General features: G+C 42.1%; 1 protein-coding gene across 1 annotated transcript; it reads left to right on the forward strand.

Moving 5' to 3' along the window:
• The first annotated feature begins 589 nt into the window (after window positions 1-589).
• TAF5L (TATA-box binding protein associated factor 5 like) lies at window positions 590-19,335 on the forward strand. The gene is made up of 5 exons (XM_014875243.2): window positions 590-607; window positions 3,947-4,091; window positions 8,678-8,782; window positions 11,533-12,257; window positions 17,324-19,335. Exons 1-5 carry the CDS (start codon window positions 605-607, stop codon window positions 18,119-18,121), a joined length of 1,776 nt encoding a protein of 591 aa, XP_014730729.1. The 5' UTR covers window positions 590-604; the 3' UTR covers window positions 18,122-19,335.
• The last annotated feature ends 17 nt before the right edge of the window (window positions 19,336-19,352 follow it).

Raw genomic sequence — 19,352 nt, forward strand, 5'->3', positions numbered from 1 at the left:
CCCGGCCTGGCCGGCGGCTCCCGGGAGGCCGGCGCGGGCACCTCGGGCACGGGCGCGGCCCTGGGGCAGCCCCGGCTGCGGACGGGGCCGGGCGCGTGCCCTGCGCCCGGAGGTCGCGGGGGGGCCTCTGCTCTGCTCGTGATATTCTTCTTTCCCTTGGAAAGTGCGTGGGTTTAATGAGCGTCTTCTTATCGCGCCATCTCTCTTCCCTTTTCTTTTTTTTTCCTCTCCTTTTTCTTTTTTTCTTCCCCCCCTTTTTTTTTTTTTTTCCTAATATTGACAGGAGAAGGCTTTAACTTTGGCGTCCCTTCAGCGAGCGCTCTTCGGCCCGCGGAGCAGCCCCAGGACGGGCGTGGGGCCCCGCAGGGCTCCCGGCCCTGGTGTCCCCCGGCAGGGCCCAAAAGCGAGCGGTGCCTGGTCCCGCGGCTCCGCTCGGCCCAGGAAGGGCCCAAGGGTGGCGGAGCTGCAGCCGAGGTGGTGTGAAGTGGGCTGGAGGAAAGCGGGTCCCGCAGAGGACATCGGTGAAACACTGCTTGGCATCGCCTTGGGGCCGCGGGGGGGGTCGGGGGGAAACAATGTGGAATTGGCAAAGCGTCATTCGTGGATGGTGAGCCAGATCTCGGTCCATATGCAAATGGATTCATGCTCTTTTAAAATCACAGCTGTTCCTTCTCTGCCTCTTCACGTGAATGCCACTGCTCGGGCAAAAACGTTCTCCGTAGTTCCTGCTATCCTGTTTTCCTATTTTGCACCACCACCATGCTCTCCAAGTCAACTTGTCATGTTTACTTGCCTGTTCTTGTGAATTGCAGCTGCTGCATGTGCAACATCCCTTGGCTCTAAGTTCATGGTTATCTTCATATCAGTTTATCCTTATCTCATTTATTCTGAAATTTTGCAAATTTCAGATTATCCTAATGTCACAAAATTAAGAATTGAGGCCTATTATTGTTGGTAGGCCCCAGATTTGATAAAAGATTATTTTTTGCTGTTCACAACTGAGGCCTGAGACAGAGTTCTTATTGGAGAATATTCAAAAGATGCTTTTGTTGTATGCTTTTATTGGTTTGGAAGTTGAGTGTTTTTTAACTTAGCTCTCTGATGCTCACAGGTCTTAGTCTTTTGGAGGAAAGAGACTTGTTCCAGTGTCAGGACAGGAATATGAGTCTTAAAAAGCAGTGTTTCCAGTGCTAGTTTTTGAGCTCATTTTAGTGTGTCTGTACTGGGATTATTTCAAGGCCGTGGAATCTGCCTAAACCTGTACCCGAAATGTAGCATAGGCGGGAAAATAATTTCCTTGGCCCAATACTTAGTTCACAACTAATTTCCAGCTTTTCCAGGAAGGAGGAATTTGCGATGTGTTTTGTGTTATTAGCCTCCGCTCTGTTTTGGGGGTTTTTTTCAGTGGTTTTGGTTCCTCAGAAAAAATTATCTTAACTTTTTTTCAGTGCTCCAGTTTGGAACACTGCAGAAGATCCTGCATTGTAGCTCTGCATTCTCACAATGTGATCTTTCCTCTCTCTTTCCTTATGTATTTTGCTTATCAGTAGAATTAGTTAACAGCATTAGTATTTATTATTCTCTTTGGCTGCTCGAGGAGAATGAGACAGTTGGGACTTCTGAAAACTTGTTTCAAGCTTTATGCATTTTGTGGACAGGGAACTCTATATGCTTTCAGTTTGTTATATATTTTGGAGATTATCTTCAGTTATGAGAGCTAGAGTCTTAATATTGATTGAAGGTTAAAAACGGCAGGCTTGTCGTTTTATGCCTTTAAATTCTGCATCATTGACTTGTTGTGAATTGGCGTAGCTTGAACCAGGCTGAAGGCATTTTGGTAGGCCATCTTTATGTTTGTATCTCTAATTTTGATAAAGGGTTCAATAAGGAATATTTGTAAGAGTGTTGGTTTTGCTCTTGCACTTTTCATGAATGCTTTTCCTGCCTCGGTGGCGTTGTTCTTTTTAATGCTGAGTGTGAAGTATATAGGCAAAGTGAAGGAAGAAGCAAAGAGCTGAAATTAGAGTATGAGTGACAGTGGGTCTGATGCCAATGGATGTTTCTTGGTGAAGACGCATTTCCTTAAAGTAGTTCCTGTTGTGTCACCTGGCAGTAACGAAAAAAATCTCCTTGAGATACTGCTGGTACCATCTCCTACTGTGACTGCAGGGGGGAGTGCATAGGGGAGCAAGGAACTGTACAGATCGCATAAATGCCTGAGTGTGGACCTGGGCAAATCACGTGCACATGAGTCCATGCTGCTGGCTGAAATGCAGAATGGTAACAGTATACTGTGGAGCTTCGTAAAAGGTGTTTCTTAGGAGGGTGCTAGGTTGCTGGTCCATCCGTGTTTCCACTCTTGTTCATGGTATTGATAAGAGTTCTGTCTTTCCTACAGTTTTGTGCAGCTGAAGTGTTACACTTGAGACTGTGTCTCAGATATAGCTTCTTTAACTGCAGGGAAGATGAAAAGGAAGTTTGCTTTCGGAGTGAAAAAAGGCGTTGAAAACGTTTTGTTTTAATGGGTCTATCTGGAAATGCTTTGTAAACTCCCACCTGTTGATGCCTCTTCCCCACCCTCAACAGTTAGTTAACCTGTGGGAACAAGTGGGAATCTTTTTAAGGTTTTCACCCAAGCACCTGGGTTTGCAATTCCGCATATCTTTTGAAAGTGAGCTATTGCTAAAACCTTGCATCCTCATCCACTTGGACCTAACTTCACAGAAGGGCTATTGTTCTCACAAGTGGAATAAACACTAAAGTGCGCATGGGTATTAGAAATAATTCACTTTTTAAAGCTGTCCACCATGTAGAAATGATGGTTCTTACAAAGGGAGGAAGGGCATCCTTGTCTCTCTGAGAAGTTGTGTTTCATCAGATTTAGCTGCTCAAACCAGGAAGCACTAGCGCTCAGGAAACATTCATGTCATTAGTAGTAGGGCTGTAAGGTGTTGAACTATCTCCAGGCAGGCTTTACCTGCTGCTGTGATAGGAAAAAAAAAAAAACCCTGTGGCATAGTTCTCCTTTGTTTAAAGCCTTTTAGGTTATCTAAACTTTTGTGTAAAGTTGATGGCTGTTGTGAAGGATTGGTGCAGTCAGTAACAACCCAAATAGCAAGGGAGCTATTGCATTCATCTTACTGGGAGTCTTTTATTACAAGACGGGCTAAAAGATAGCATTGGGCTTATTTTGATTTTGAGGTACTTCCAAGTGGTGTTTATGAGGATGTCTTCCTAAATATATATTAAAAAAAAGCCTTCAAAGGATTCTTTTTGTTTCTGACTTTTGTAGGAGGGAAGCCTGGATAGGTCGAGGCAGGTGACAAAGATAGAAGGCTCTGCTTTTAATTTCTCTCTTTTTTTCCTGGGGACCTATCTCAGTGAAGTGCCAGAAGTCTGGCTCTAACCTTTAAGTTCAGCCAATAAGCTATTGCTTCTTGGACTCCCCAGATAGATTTGCTGTATAAAGCGTTATCTTTCCAAAATTTCCGTCTTTGTGTGTTAATTTCTCATTCCACTGAGTCTTCTGGAGTTTGTTGGTTTTGGGGTTTTTCTGTTGGTTGGCCAAGCAGAGGAACCAGAAAATGACTGAAGATTATTCAAACTGCTGCTGTCAAAACTCAGGGAGGAGTGACCTTCTCTTTTTATGAGTTGTTTTTAACAAAAATGCTTCAGTTCACCACTGCAGTTTTAGTCAAGAATCCCCAAAACTATTTTTGATTCCTCTGTAAAATTAGTATAATTAGGGAGCAAAATATCTTCAGGAGTTTACAAAATGTCTAGTTAGGCCATAGTACTGAGAGGCAAATCCCTGAAGGTTCTGTTTCACACTTCAGCAATGAAAACACGGAGATGTTTGCTTTCTATCAGTATTAATGCAGCTACAGTCCAAGTTGATCTAAGGTTACTCTGTAAGAGTCTCATCACCTCTTTCTTTTCTTTTGAGGTCATGAAACGCGTACGCACAGAACAGATTCAGATGGCAGTGTCCTGCTACCTCAAACGCCGTCAGTATGTGGACTCAGAAGGTCCCCTGAAACAAGGGCTGAGGCTGTGTCAGACTGCTGAAGAGATGGCAGCTAATCTCACAGGTAATCCTGTCGTATTTTCCATGACTACTTGGCAGAGTTGTGAGCATGTGTGCTGGCAGCTATATGAATTTGGCTGCACATATGGACATTTCTCCTTTTGAAATTAAGAAATTTCTCGCTGTTAAGTTCACGTGAATAATGAACTTTTGAAGAATGAAAATATGGGTGGAAGTATAACAAGATGACATTCATAGTCAGTGAAACATCAGGCTGAAATACTGTGTGAGGGTAGTGGAAAATACATACGTTTTATCCCAAATAATGTCAAGTCTGGTGAGTAGCAATGCTTTGGAATGGAGGGGAGAAGAACCTAGATGGGAAAGGAAGTAGAAGCAGGAAATTCTGTTGTACCTTTGTACTCCAGCAGAGCTACATCACGTGAAATTAAAATGATAAGGCTGTGTCTTTTTCTGGCATAGTCAGCTTTGTAGTTATGAGGAGTCTGTTCTGTCATTTGGGGAAAAAGCCCAAAACTTTCAGTGGATGAGACAAGGCACGCAGGGAGATAAACTTTCTTCTCTTTCTTAAGGGCTTTTGAATCCTGCCACACTCTTTGCTTTCCAAATTGTGTCTGTGACAGTTTTCATTGTAATTATTGTTCTAACAAACTCTGCTGCTGCTTGAGCACATACAGGTATTGGAAAGATAAAAGCTATGTGGACATTATAGAGATTAAATTTACTTATAAAAGTAGTAGAAACTACTGGGCTGACATGTTGGGTAAAAAAGCAAGGAGAAACTTTTTTCTGTCAATGAAACTGCTTAGATTATGACAGTATCTCAGACAAGGAGGAGCAATGGAGTTACTTGTAATACGACTTGATTTGACATTAGTAGCTATATAACTGTGTTTGTGGCTAGATAAGACTGCGAGCAGGAAGAGATTTTCCACCTTTAGAGTATTTTACCATAGTTAGCCATGCAAAGATGAGTGGCCTGTAGGTGAATGTCCAGGAGGACTCTCTCAGTGACCTGGAGGAAATTGAACAATATTTCATTATTTAGAAGCAACATAACGTCTTAGTACTTTTCCTTTCCTTGCTTTATTCGGCCTAACTATCAGAAGTTTATTGCAATCCCTGAAAAAGTACTGGGGAAGGTGGGGAAAGAATGAAACCAAAGTTAATGGCTGAATTGTTTTTCAAAGAGAGATTTTATGTGAGAAGTGGGTAGAAAGGTCAGTGTCAAAACATGCTCAGAATGTGATACCAGCCATATGAGGAGGACACAGAAGTGTCTGAAGTAGTGGAGATGAACTGGATTAAAAGCCCTTGCATGAGCATGTGGCCTCATGCAAAAAAAAAAAATCAATGAAGAGTGTGAATGAGTGTGTGTTTGGGTTTTGTCTCTTTTACTGATCTTCCACCAAATGTTATTGCTACATTTCATATTAGTCTGTGTCCTCTTGCCAGTGCATGGGTTTTGTGGATGGTGATTGAGAATTTAGTCATCAGTTTTCATTAGAACTGAAAATGGGCTGCTCGCATGTGTTCAGCTGCTTACTACTTCTTGTCAAATGTGCTTGCAGTGAGCTGTGAGTGAGCATGCTGCAGTTCCGTCAATGACTGTTAGAAAAGCAAACCCAAGCTTGTTACTTAATCTGACAACAGATGCTGAAAATACTGCTGCAGTCAGTTTTGCAAACTGAGTAAAAACTGAGCAGATTGTAAAGCCTGCAGTGCTTTATTTTGGGGAAAGTCATCAAATGTGTTTTTCTGAAGATGTTTTTGCTTTTTCCTTAGTAAAGCTCACCTTGTTTTTTATGTTCAGGTCTTGTGTTTGACTTTTAAATTAACTAGCCTCTTTGAATGGCAGACTTGGAGGGGACCTCGGAAAATGATCTGGTCCGATCTTTTCTGTAGGAGAGGGAGCCCAGATGAGATTATCTAGGATTCTATCTGATTATATCTGCAGTAAAATACAGCAGAGAGCTTCCTTGCGATTCTCCCATGTTTCTCTAGAAAAGAACAATATCTGAGGACAGAGTGAGTGACCAAGGAACAGGTTCCTCTAATACTGCTCATAGCACTGTTAGCACGTACGACTAGCTGAAATAATGTACAATTATGCATCATCACACTCACCTAAAATAGGAATCAATTGCTGTTACACAGCATTTACAGTAGCCTCATGTTTGTTAGCTGGAAGCAATTCTGCTCGTAGCCAACACGTGAGACCAGGAGGGTACTGTCCATATTCCTGAGTTAGGAGTGATTTCCTTTGAATTTCCTATCAGGTTGCATAGCTGGTTGCACTTACTGGATATGAAGGAGCAGATATTTCTAATAAATGTTCTTATGACCACTGGTGAAGGTGGAGAAGAAACTCTGGTTGGTTTATTAATGTATGAGAAAGATATAGCCAGTGTTTTATTTCTACCAGGTGGAAAACGTGCATGAAATTTTGCTCTTGTTTTAGAATCAGTTGACTTCTTGATCCTTTTTGCAGTTCTCATTGGTTTAAAGTTTTGGGAAGGCAAAGAATTAGAATTTGTTAGAACTGTCTGGTGTGTAGGATTCATTTACCATTTGCTGGGTGGGAATGAACTCTAGCATCATTACTGAAAGAATAGGCCATAATGGTTGCCCAGTCAGGCTGTTTCAGGACAGGTAGACGAAGACGATACTCCACTTTCTGAAGCATGAAGCTTAATTTTGGAATTAAGTTGTTTATGCAGAGAAAGTTGTGGCATGGAGAAAATATCCCATAAAGTCTAGGCCAATGAGTTGTGTTTGCATAGCATGAGCAGGGTGGCAGGCCATTCCCATTCCTAAAGAAATGAGGCCACCAGATCTCTGTGAAAAGTTGCCTGTTACATGTAATCCTGTAATAGCATAAGAGACAGGCCCTCATGTTTCTGTATTTGCTTTTACAAAGAATTTTATGGGTGACATTGGAAACTGTCCCTAAGTATTCTTCATTTACTAGGTGTGCATACATGCAGTTTACTTTCTCATGCTGAATATTGATTATATTCAATTTTACATCCATATAGCAGAGCTTTTTACTTTAGCTGTTGAGTAGTTCTAGTATGTGAGCCTGGAGTCCTTACCATCTTTGAGTTTCTGAAGCAGCTAGACTGTAGAAAGCTCAGTGTAACCGTGCCTTTCAGCAAGTTTTATTTCTTTATATCTAAACTGATTTAAGAGATTATATCATATTGGTGATGGAATCTGGTTTTGGTTGTTTTTTTGTTGGTTTTTTTTTTCCCCAAGAGAGGATGATGAGCTCAACCCATCTCTCTGTTTCAAAAGCTGAATTCAGCTTGCCAAACATACCTTCTGTATTTACATACGCTGAAGGAAGGTAAACCTGTGTCTTACCAGAGAGAGAGGAATGGGGGAAGAATAGTGACAGGCTGCCTGGGTACCTACCATGTGCTGATCTCTTTCTAATTAGAGGCATTGAGATGAGCTGGAGGCTGGCCTATCTCTCTAGTTTGTGAACATTTGATAATGTTGTTTATAGACTTCCAGGGCTGTCAGACTTGTGCCTCTGTGCATGAGCCAAATGCTGGAACAAAAAGCCCCCCAATCAAGTAGAAAGGCCAAGGATGGAAAGTGCTGCCGAGCAAGGGAGACCGAAATAAATTGAAGTGACATTAATAAAAATAGGGGGTTTAGAGGGGCCTAGAGTTATGATTTGGAAAAAAAAAAAAAAGGGAAAGAAAATAGTAAAATTCCTTGCCCTCTTGTGCTCTATTTAGATCAGCAGAACTTGAGTTTCTAAACACTGGTATTTGCATGTGCTTGGGGTTTCTTGATGCATGTCTGTAAACTTGGACAAACTGGAATCCCTGCGGATTCCAGGCCTTTAGCAGAACAGCAAAGGTTTAGTGCCAGAGAAGGAAAAGCCAATGCCCTTTCAAAACAGTCCAGAACCACTTTTTCCAGAGTCTGGTTCTGAAAAACAGTTTAACACAGTCTGAGGAGGCTTGTAACAGCTGGGTTTGTGGTCAGTTGCCAGCTACCCCTTAACCTAAAATCCTCAGGGAGGAGGGCACATTTTGGTTAAAAAATTACTAAGTGTTTGCTTAGAGATTCAGTGTTTTCTCCACCACCTCTGTGAGACTTAATAAATGATAATGATTATAATTTGTTGTACATTATAATGACTGGGACAAGAAATTTGAGAATCTGAAGTAGTGTTTCTGTAGGCCTGTTCATGATGGCTGGGGGGACTCACTTAAAAAGAAACTATATTTTGGAGAAAGTTGTACGTTGCTTTATCTTTTCTGAATTGTAAAACTTCTGAGGGATCAAGGGATTTGTGATGGGTATTACTCTGAATTTCTTGGGAATTTAAGGTTGTATTTGAAAACTTGAAAATGTGTTCTGGATGGAGCAGGTAAGTTGCTGATATTTTTAGGGTGGGTTTTGGATTTCAGTGTATTTTCTCATTCATGATCTGTCTAAGTGGCTAGTGCCATGTTTAGATGCTTTGGAATATGTCATACCTAGATGATTTGAAGATGAAATGTCATCTGATTGGGTGCATACCTTGGATTTTATGAGAAGGTTTGTTTTCAGACACACATGTAAAAATCCTTAAATCCTCGTGTAAATTTTGCTTTTTTTATTTCACAGTCCAATCTGAGTCTGGTTGTGCCAACGTCGTGTCTGCAGCTCCCTGCCTGGCGGAGCCACAGCAATATGAAGTACAGTTTGGACGATTACGCAATTTTCTGACAGGTAAATCAGGAAGCAAGGAAGAACAAAGTAGCTGATGTTTTTTTGTCATTTCAGTGAGTGAAGGGCAATATAATAAAATTCAAAATCATGTCTCTAACAATTTTTGAGATTTTTTTTTCAGTAAAAATATAAGTATTTAATTTTTCTTTTTTTAATTTTTTTCTGTGTGCTGAATAGTTTTGAATTTTGTAGATAGCTGGCTCTGCCCTTTCTTGTTCAAGCGTTTGCCCTTTGTAGGTCTTCTAGATAACACCATATTTACACAGGACAGGAAGGAGAATTAGGGTTTTATGTGAAAGGCAGGTAACTGAGAAATGACTGTACTTCTCTGCCTCCTAAGGTTTTTAATTTTATCCATAATTGGCTTGTTTTTGTGATGGCCTGGATTTTTAAGGAAGAATCTGTTCCTGTAAATTTAGCTCTACTGACTTCAAGACTGAAGCAATACAGTGAAGTAAAAAAATTCTTACTTTGTAATGATGCAGAAGAGAAATCAAGTATTTTTTTATATATAATTATTGGATAATTTTTTTTAAAGGTACAACTGGGAATGTCCTTATTTCTTCTATAAGTCCCCAACATGGGAAGAAGCAAGCAGATAGAATTTTAAAAGGACAGTACCAAGGAAAATGAAGTGGTCACACACAACATTTGTCCAGTGTAGGGATTTGATCCCAGTGTGCATAATATCGGGATTATTATTATTTCTGATAGTTTTAGAAGGGAAAGGAGCAGGAAGGCAAAGACAGAAAATTGTGAATTCTTGGGTCCTTGCCACCTAGAGTAGTTCAATACCTTTGCACTTTAGTATTTGAAGTAAATCCTCATGGTTTAATAGATTTTTAGAAGCATGATAAGTGTTCAGTGCTTGGTGAAGTGCTTGCTTAATGCTTGATGAAGTGCTAGGTTTTAGTGTTCAGGTTGACTGTTTTAGTCTTTTTGGTCCCTCTTGTTCTAATTTGGTATCTTACACATATGAACTACCTCTGTTTGTTCAAGGGAGTAGCTTGCCAACCAGCCACAAGGCACAGCACGACACTTCCCATTTCTATCCCACCTGCCCCACTGAAGAGTAGGCAGGGGATTAGTGACATGGATTAACTTAACTAACTAGTCTCTGTTTCAACCACCTGCTCAAAATGGGGCAAGATGGGTGTTTGATCAGATTGCTCAGAGCCTTTTCCAGTCAGGTTTAGAAAATGAAACACTCTGGAGATTACTGTGCATATGTGGAGCCCTGCTGCAATTCAGTGAGAATTTCCCTTGCAGCAGCTTGCCTGTTGTCCTTCCACTGAGCACCTCTGAGAAGAGGCTGGCTCCTTTTCCTGTACAATGTCCTACTGGGTACTGAAAGCAAGCAGTTGAATACCCCATTAGTCTTCAGGCTAGACAGACCCAGCTCCTGTAATTTCTTCTTATGTTCCTAGGGAACATTTTCTTTGATCCTCTTTCTGCCGACTTCCCATCTCTTCCCTTTTTCCCCTACTGCAAAGTGAGGTGCTTCATCTTGTTTCATATTTGGACTAGTGCACCTGGAAAAAAACCTGCTGACTGCTTAGAGCTTTTATTACATGCAGACCACTGTTTTCACTGGCTTTGGCCCAGTTTCAGTGGTTCAGGAAGTAGAGTGATGGTCAGGTATGCAAATACATATGTATACCTTGCACATCACACATACTCTGTAGCTACTCCTGTAGAAATGAGAGAGAGGCACAGTATGAGAAGAAGGGAGAGAAAGTCTGGAAGAGTGCTCAACACAAAGGAAAAATAACCTAATGGAAAGGCAGAAAGAGAACATGCATTGGTGAGTGGCAGGAGGGAAGAGCATGTTGAAAATTAGCAATGCCTTTTGCATTTTGAGGATCAGCAAATGTTTAAGGATCAGCAGTGCCTATTTGTTTTCCAGTAATTTGGACTATTTGGGCCTGTGGTAGTAACTCATTGTGGCCCTGTTTGTTGCTATGGTGTTCGGCAGGGCTCCACTCCTCACAGCTCCCTGCAGCTGGCAAAGAGCCCTAGAGAAGCTGGGGAAGGAGGGGTGGAGCTGTTGCACAGATCAGCCTCTGCAAGGTACAGCACAGCCTAATCGGAGTTTGTTACACTGTGTACTAGGAATTACTGCTGGGATTTGCCTTGGCAGAGAGAGAAAAGCATGTACATGAGCAGGCACAGAAATAAAACAAGAGCACAGCATATTGCACTGCATTTTGGAAACTGTAGCTTCCTTTCCCCCGAAGACAAATTAGTTCCATCCAAAGCACCACACTCACGTTTTACTGAAGCTGAGAGGAAAAAAGCCACCAAAGCTTAGGCCAGACAAACTAGGTAAATAGTTTTGGCTTAAACACTTAGAATATTCTTTTAAAAATAGTTAATACATTTTAAAGTTCATTTATCAAAGTAAAGGGTACAAAGAGCATACTTTTTCTTTTGAAATAAGTGGGGAAAATTCAACTAAAATAATGGGGAAAATTCATGTATTTTATGAGGTGATGTATTATTAGCTGGTCCACACCTGAAAAGGGTTTTGAAATCTCTGCATTTTGTTCTGACACTAATGTGGCAATCTCCATTGTACCTCCTTTAGGTGACAGAAGAGGTTTGCTTAGATGTGCCAACAAATGTCTCTTTTTGCTTGCTCTCCGATGTCACTGCCAAGGCTTTTTCAGTAGTCATTCTTGCTCTGTTTTATTCCCAGTAGGAAGTGGTTTGAGAAGTCATTCAAAGTTTGTTGTTGTTTTTTTATATAGATTCAGATTCTCAGCACAGCCATGAAGTGATGCCTCTTCTATATCCCCTCTTCGTCTACCTCCATCTGAACATGGTCCAGAATGGCCTAAAAAGCACAGTGGACAGTTTTTACAGCCGCTTCCATGGCATGTTCTTGCAGAATGCCAGCCAGAAGGATATCATTGAACAGTTGCAGACTACCATGACTATTCAAGATATCCTGTCCAACTTGAAGCTTCGGGCTTTTCTGGACAACAAATACGTCATCCGCCTTCAAGAGGACAGCTACAACTACCTTCTTCGCTACCTCCAAAGTGACAACAACAACGCCCTGTGCAAAGTCCTGACCTTGCACATTCACCTGGATGTGCAGCCTGCCAAGAGGACTGACTACCAGCTCTATGCTGGTGGGAGCTCCTCACGCAACGAGAGCAACGGCCTGGAACCCAGCGACGTGCCAGCTTCCATTCTGCAGAATGAGGCAGCGCTGGATTTACTGCAGGACAGCATTAAACGTGTCAAGGACGGGCCCCCTTCCTTAACCACCATCTGTTTCTATGCCTTCTATAACACGGAGCAGTTGCTGAACACTGCAGAGATTTCACCAAATAGCAAGCTGCTTGCTGCTGGATTCGATAATTCCTGTGTGAAGCTGTGGAGCCTGCGCTCCAGGAAGTTGAAATCTGAGCCCCACCTTGTTGATGTGTCCCGCATCCGTTTGGCTTGTGATATCCTGGATGAGGAGGTCTGGATACCCTTTTTTCCCCCCTTCTTCCTCTTCTGCTGACCTGTTTTGAACATGATTGTTGAGTATCTAGTAATGGCTTAGGGAACTCTGAGGTTGTTGCACAACCTGTCTGCCTTGATGCACACATTTTATAATCTGCTCTCATTCTTGTTCTTTCCTGCAGTGTTTGTAAATGCTAAACTGAGGCGCAATCAGTCTGTGCTTAGGTCAGAGTTTGTTAGACCTAGGTGTTGGTCTCCCTCCTCCAGCTGTCCTTGAACAGATGACAGTAGACAGGCAACCCAGAAAGGACAGGTGACTAGAGTAGGCTCCCTTCCCTGAGGAGCATGCATCCTTCTTTGGGATGGGAAGATGAAACAAGATGATACAGGCAATGAAAACACAGTACCAAATGAAAACTGGAAGGAAAGTAGCTCAGAACAACAAGGCAGAAGGGTACAGAAAAGGGCAGAGACTCAGGAAAAGGAAAATATACACAAAGTAAGGAAAGAGCTAAAGAAGTCTGATCTGGTGTGTATGTGCAAAATTGTGTTTCAGGTATCATCTTCATTTACCAGAAGTCAGGAGTTACAGAAAAATTATGCAAAATGTCTCTGTTAAGGAATCTGAAGTGTAGAAACTTCAGAGGCTTCCTACTCGAGAGTGCTGGAGACAAGGACAGGGATGTGTGTGCATTCACTTCACATGCCATGCTAGATGGCATCTTCTCCTTGACCTTTATTTTTCCTTTCCTCCCCTCTCAACACAACTGCCCAAGTAGCAACTTATATCCGGTTAGAGATCAAAATTTTGACTCTTCTGTTGTTTATTCACTCTTCTTTTAAAAAAAGCCTTATTTGTTCTTGTGTGAGTGTATCAGGAGAGACACCCTGTTTTCCAGTGTTTTTTCTTTTAAAAAATACTTATTAACAAGGTTCTATTTATTTTGGAAGAGTGCCGAGAGCTTGGTGAATTCAAGGATCTGTGATTAGGGATTGCTTTGTTAAACAGCTTGAGAAAACAGGCAGGTATCAAGGTGAGGCAGCACAGCAGCATGTTCACTGCTTCCCAGGTTAACCCTTTTTGCAGTGTGAGCTGGTAAGTGAGTCAGACTAGCCCAAAATGGAGCTGTAGACTTGTTTTCCTTATAAACTGCAAGAGCTTATAGGACATGTGACTGTGTATTGCCCATCATGGACACCAAATGTCATCAACCTGCAAGAGAGGAGAATTCATCTGGTAAATCAGCAGGTCGCTTTCTTTGGCTCTGGACTGTGGAAAAGTGAGCTATTGCTAGGTTATCAGGAGTGTGTGTATTAGCTTTCTTTGGCATGTAGTCATAGACTTGTGTATTGTACATGTATTAGGAGACGGCAGTAGAATCCTGAGTGGAAATGGCTTTTGGTGGCTCTTTAATGTTTTGTATACCCTGCAGTTTTTGTGCACAGGTCTAAAGCAAAAAACTGGCCAAAAACCAGCACAGATCAAGGTCATCATTGCCCTGAATGATTTCCACCACTGACAAAACAAATAGTGACCTGAGCAGAAGTTCAGAGTTGAGGGAGGATATCAATACCAGCCTGAACACAAACTTGCTTACCAATGCAAGTGGAAGTCCCTTGACTACAAGGAAATAAATTCAGTTATCTGGGAGCTCTAAGTGAAAATACACAGGCACCCACAGCGTTGCAGGTGGGAACATGCCAGCACTTGCCTTGATGCCATGGGACAGGAAGCCAAAGATACCAAGACCAAACCGGACTACCTTGACTGGGCTGCAGATCAGTGTAAGCAGGGGCTGTATTTCAGATTGTCACTGCAGTCTGATCAGTAGCAATTCACAGAGATAAAGCTGATACAAACATTGACAAAAACAAAAATTCTGAATGTGTTTTACATTGTTTCTGTGAGTTCAGTAAAATAACGTGTGAGGATGTTAAAATTTGGTTTGGTTGATTTCTGTATTGTATAATTAGCTTTGGATAATGCATTTAAATAGTAACGCATTAAATAAGTAGTTTTCAGCCTGGGTTTTTGTTTTCTGCAAAGGAAAGAGATCCTTTTATGAAGTCATAAAGGCCTAAAGTCGTGCTAGTTTCAGTGGATGTTCAGGGTGGCACTAAAACTACTCTGTTGGGTTTATTCTTCTTGTTAAGGGGTGTGTATATTTATATAAACGTAGTTGAGACTTAGAAAATGTGTTAGAATAAGAATTTTTTTCCTAGTACATGTGAAGCCTTTGTGTCACTAAGGTCAAAATCATCTTCTAAGTGCAGTTTTACTAAATTTTGCTCAGTGTGGTGCTTCAGTCTACTTCACTAGTGTAGTCTTGTTTCTTACAAATAAGAGAGGCTTATTATTTTGGGATACAGTAATTCTGTTTTCTTTATAGTAGCATCTCACAAATGCCCCTTTGTAGTCTCTCTTACGTTGGGGCCAGTATAAAAATGGAGTTTTGTAGCTGTACAAATGGTTGCATTGTCTGTCTCTTTGCAGTTTTACCATGCTCATTGCTGGTACTCCATAAATCAACATCGGAAAATAATGCTTTGTTCCAAGCCACAATAGTGTCAGCTTTTAAATCCTGTGAAGACTCGACCCCATTTAGCTCTGCTTCTAAGGTACTGCTTTTAAGTGGCAGTGGTCCTTCAAGTGCTAATGAGTGACAATGATGCTGACACCTTGTTTGATGGCAGATGGGAGGGAATTCTGGTAGGAGCAGTAAAAAATGTCCTGCAAAGAGAGCCATCCTTCCTCATCGTTCCCTGCTAGGGCATCTGTGCTATAGGCAGATAAGAGATCTTCCCTTTTGATATCTTAAGAGCACTGCAGGATGAGAGAGACGATGACATCCAGGAAAACCTGTTACTGGTTAGACAAAAAAGGGAGGAATGTGAGATTATGGTTTGTTTTTCTTTGAGGCTATCATTGTTGTTTTTTGAGGCTTGGTGGCTGCACTTGCAGCTGCCTTGCTAATCTGGTCAGCAGACAACTTGGATGGGGAGGAAACTGAAAAATGTGGTGACTCAGAAGCGTTATAGATGTACTGTTTTCAGTGAGCTATGACAGGAGTGTGCAGTTGTGCTAAGTGAGTGTCAAACAGAAAGATAAGATTTGCTACATATGACCACATAGGAGTGTGGCTTTCAACGCTGCAGGAGGTGGTGTCAAATCTCCTGGTACTGTAATACAAGGAGGGAAAAGGAGGTGCTTGCAGACAACCCATGTAGCCTTGTATTTGAATGCACAAAATTAAGTACTTGGACTTGTAAAATTTGCAGAAACTTTAGTACAATACAGGCAGCTTGAATGGGCTTCCACTGGTAACTTGTCAGGAATCTTATGGTCATAATTAAATAGTATAAAATGCTGCAGGTATCTGCCATTCTCCTTTAATGTGGTAACACAGCCTAGAGATGCTGTGGATTCTAGTAAGCCATGCTCTATCTGAGGTAGAAAAGCAATTTGAATAAGAATGGGGCTTTGCATGCCAGAGCCTGCAGTCTCTCCCTGCCTTACCTCCATAGCAGAGATGAAGTTGGCTTCCAGCCACATCCTAAAGCTCCCATGGGCACTGACATGAAGAGAAGCAGCATTGCTAAATATGGGTTGCTGCCTACTACGTAACATGCTGTTGAGATGGAGAAAGACAAGGAGATAGCCAAGTCAGAGTTTGCTCACCTCCAGCGTGAAATTTGAAACCACTGGAGGAGAAGCACTTTCCAGGCTATCACTAAATCTGAAGCCAAACTGTCTGTGGAACCTGAGGTCAGAGGGGTGGGAGACAGAGGGCTGCTTACGACACACCAACTTCTGCTGCTTTGACTTCTGCTGGTTGTCAACAGTCCAGCAGCTCTAAGGAATTGGGTTTCCTCTCGGGGCAGGAAGTGCTCCTTCTGCAGGAAATGGGCCAGTTCAAGATGATAAATATTAAAGGGGCCGCTCACAAACAAAAGGATGTTGTGTTGAATTTGATGTGCAGAGATTCTGTGAATGAGTGTTACTGATTCAGTACTGAGGAAAAGTGTCTGTCTGACAGCCCTGAGGAAGGGTGGTCCCAAACTACTATGCAGGTGCACCCTAAACAGGAGTTATATTGCACTATCAGTGGGACCCAAGCTTGTCAGGCAAGGGCGTTCCTGAGATGTGTTGAAAACTGTGTAGTCTGTAGCCTTAGAGTGTCAAGGGGTGCTACCTGAGCAGGCTTTTAGAGACTCTTGCCTTCCATGGGAGATGCCTTTAGCTCAGCTCACTGAATTGTCTTTAAACACAAGAGCCTTTACTTGTTAACTATCTGCCCTGGTACTTGAATTGGAGAGCAAGATAGAAAGGTTTCCAGTGCCAGCATTTTTGTGATTGTTCATCTTCTCCTACACCAAAATAGATACATTGACCTAAATAACCTAATAATATATGCATTGACCTGCATATATTTGCTATTTTTGAAGGCTGTTCTTGGAGGGGAGGATGTGAAAGCATCCTGATGGAGCTTGCAGGGAGAAATAGATGTTAGAGCCTTGCTGGTTTCTGTTCACATGCAGGGTTGAGAAAGAATGTTAAGAAGACAGCTTGTCAAGTATGCTTTGTCTTTCCATCTCCTGCCTTTTGTTTAAGACATCTGTGATTGTTTCCCTCTACTGTGAGATCCACTTCCAACAATGACAACACAAAAAGAATAGATGCCAAGATCTGTTTTCAACATCTTAGCCACATGTTTTTAGTAGAGCAGATAGAGACTATGCATATGTTTTTAGCAAAAGAAAAAATGTCATTAAATATTTTTTCCCCTCTGTGCCTGCAGTCTCAGGTTAAGATGCTATCTGGACTGAGCATAAGGCTACCAAAATTAAAGATAATGCCTTTATAGAAAGTCTTATCTCACCATCTCTTTCAGTATTCACTTAGAGCAAATGCACCAACAATGTTTGTGTCTCAGAGTTGCAATTTAGATGTGCCACATCTAAAGTAAATAATCTAGCTCCTTCTGTATTAACAGCCTCCTGGTTTCCTCATGGAGGTTTTTATATTTATTGAATGGATAAACATGCTTTCCTTCCTTGTTTCTTTTTCTTCTTCGTGACCAGGAGGAAGAGGATGACAATGCAGGCACAGAAATGAAGATCCTGAGAGGACACTGTGGACCTGTGTATAGCACGAGGTTCCTTTCAGACAGTTCAGGACTCTTGTCTTGTTCTGAGGACATGTCCATCAGATACTGGGACCTCGGAAGTTTTACAAACACTGTGTTGTACCAAGGACATGCCTATCCTGTCTGGGATTTGGATATTAGCCCCTGCAGCCTGTACTTTGCCAGCGGCTCCCACGATCGCACTGCAAGGCTCTGGTCGTTTGATCGGACGTATCCGCTGCGAATATACGCGGGCCACTTGGCGGACGTGGACTGCATCAAGTTCCACCCCAATTCCAACTACTTAGCGACGGGCTCCACGGACAAAACCGTGCGCCTGTGGAGCACTCAGCAGGGCAACTCGGTGCGGCTTTTCACCGGGCACCGGGGCCCTGTGCTGGCGCTGGCATTTTCCCCCAATGGTAAGTACCTGGCATCGGCAGGTGAAGACCAGCGGCTGAAGCTGTGGGACTTGGCATCAGGAACTCTTTACAAAGAACTGAGAGGGCACACAGACAACATAACCAGCCTTACTTTTAGCCCTGACAGTAGTTTGATTGCTTCAGCGTCGATGGACAATTCGGTTCGGGTCTGGGACATTCGGAACACTTACTGCAACGCCCCTGCTGATGGGTCTTCCAGTGAACTGGTTGGTGTATATACCGGACAGATGAATAATGTACTGAGCGTACAGTTTATGGCCTGTAATCTTCTTCTAGTGACTGGAATTGCACAAGAAAATCAGGAACATTAATTTTGCTTTTTGTCTTGGGGAAGTGGGTGGGTGTCTTGAATGCCAGAGTCCATTGCAAGCTGAGATTACTGACTGTGAAACACTTCTCTTCCTCTGCCCCCTTGAAAGGCATGTTCAGAGTGATGCAAATGCTTTAAGGTGTCACAAAAATGCCGGTGCTGTTGAACAGAATAAGGAAAAAAAGGACGATTGATGAAAATACATATGCATTCTAATTTTGTACTTGTAGGAATGGGAAAAAGGGGAGTAAATCCAGTAGCTTGGGGAAACTGAAAGCCTGGCCCAGACAAGTGAAACTGCCAACCAGATAAGCTGGTGACCTGCACTTAAATATCCTTCATTGATTGATGGGCACATCTTACCTACTGTTAATTCGGCTTGAGTATGTGGAGAACTACTGGCCCAGTGGTTTTTGTTTTGTTTTGCTTTTGCTTTCCTGGTATTGCAGAGGACCAGCATTTTTAAGGCTCTTGTATTAAAAGAACATTATGTATTTTCTACAGTGATAGTGATCCTAAATATTTCAGCTCCCTATAGAACTTCTGGAATATTTTGGACTAAATAAGTAGAAAATACCCTTGTTCTTTTTTTAAGGGCAATGAAATCTGACCTCAGTTGAGGCCCAACTCTGCATTGTTGTTTGGGTTTGGTTCCTGGTACTAGCTGTGATTGTGTATTTATGTTCCATTAATTAGGAAATTTTCTGACTCTGGTTGCACTGTGTTTTGAGGACGGGAGGACAGTGGGGACAGAGTGGTGGCTTTAAGGATAATGAACAACTTGCCTTGTCTGGAGAGAGGGCACCATAGAATGGAAACGGCCAAGTCTGGACTCCTAATGCAAACAGGGCATGGCAACCCACCACTGCACCTCACAGAAAGATTTCCATAAATGGAATTTGGCAGTCTAGGGAGGAGGGGGATGAGGAGGAACACACAAAGTGACATGGGAAAAAATAGTATTACTAAATTATTGTGTGTACACAGAGGCAGCTCTGCCAGTGTTGGATTTTTCTGAAATGTTGCAATACCAGTTTCATGAACACTTTGTGAGATAAATCATCAGCATTTACAAGGATCTGCAGAAAAAGCACGTTCTAGTTTGTCATTCTGAGAGATTAAATATTTCTGCTTTCTGGAAAGAGTTATTTTGTATTTTGTTTTCTATTAAAAGCATTTAGTTTAAAAAGAAAAATAAAACTTGTTTGGTCCCTTTCTGGGAAGTTCGCTCT

This window comes from Sturnus vulgaris, chromosome 3 (genome assembly GCF_052056855.1).
Source record: "Sturnus vulgaris isolate bStuVul1 chromosome 3, bStuVul1.hap1, whole genome shotgun sequence".
Lineage (NCBI taxonomy): Eukaryota > Metazoa > Chordata > Aves > Passeriformes > Sturnidae > Sturnus > Sturnus vulgaris.

Coding starts and splice junctions, on each gene's coding strand:
- TAF5L (XM_014875243.2), top strand. Junction 4,092..8,677: donor GATGGCAGCTAATCTCACAG/GTAATCCTGTCG, acceptor TTTATTTCACAG/TCCAATCTGAGTCTGGTTGT. Junction 12,258..17,323: donor GTGATATCCTGGATGAGGAG/GTCTGGATACCC, acceptor CTTCGTGACCAG/GAGGAAGAGGATGACAATGC.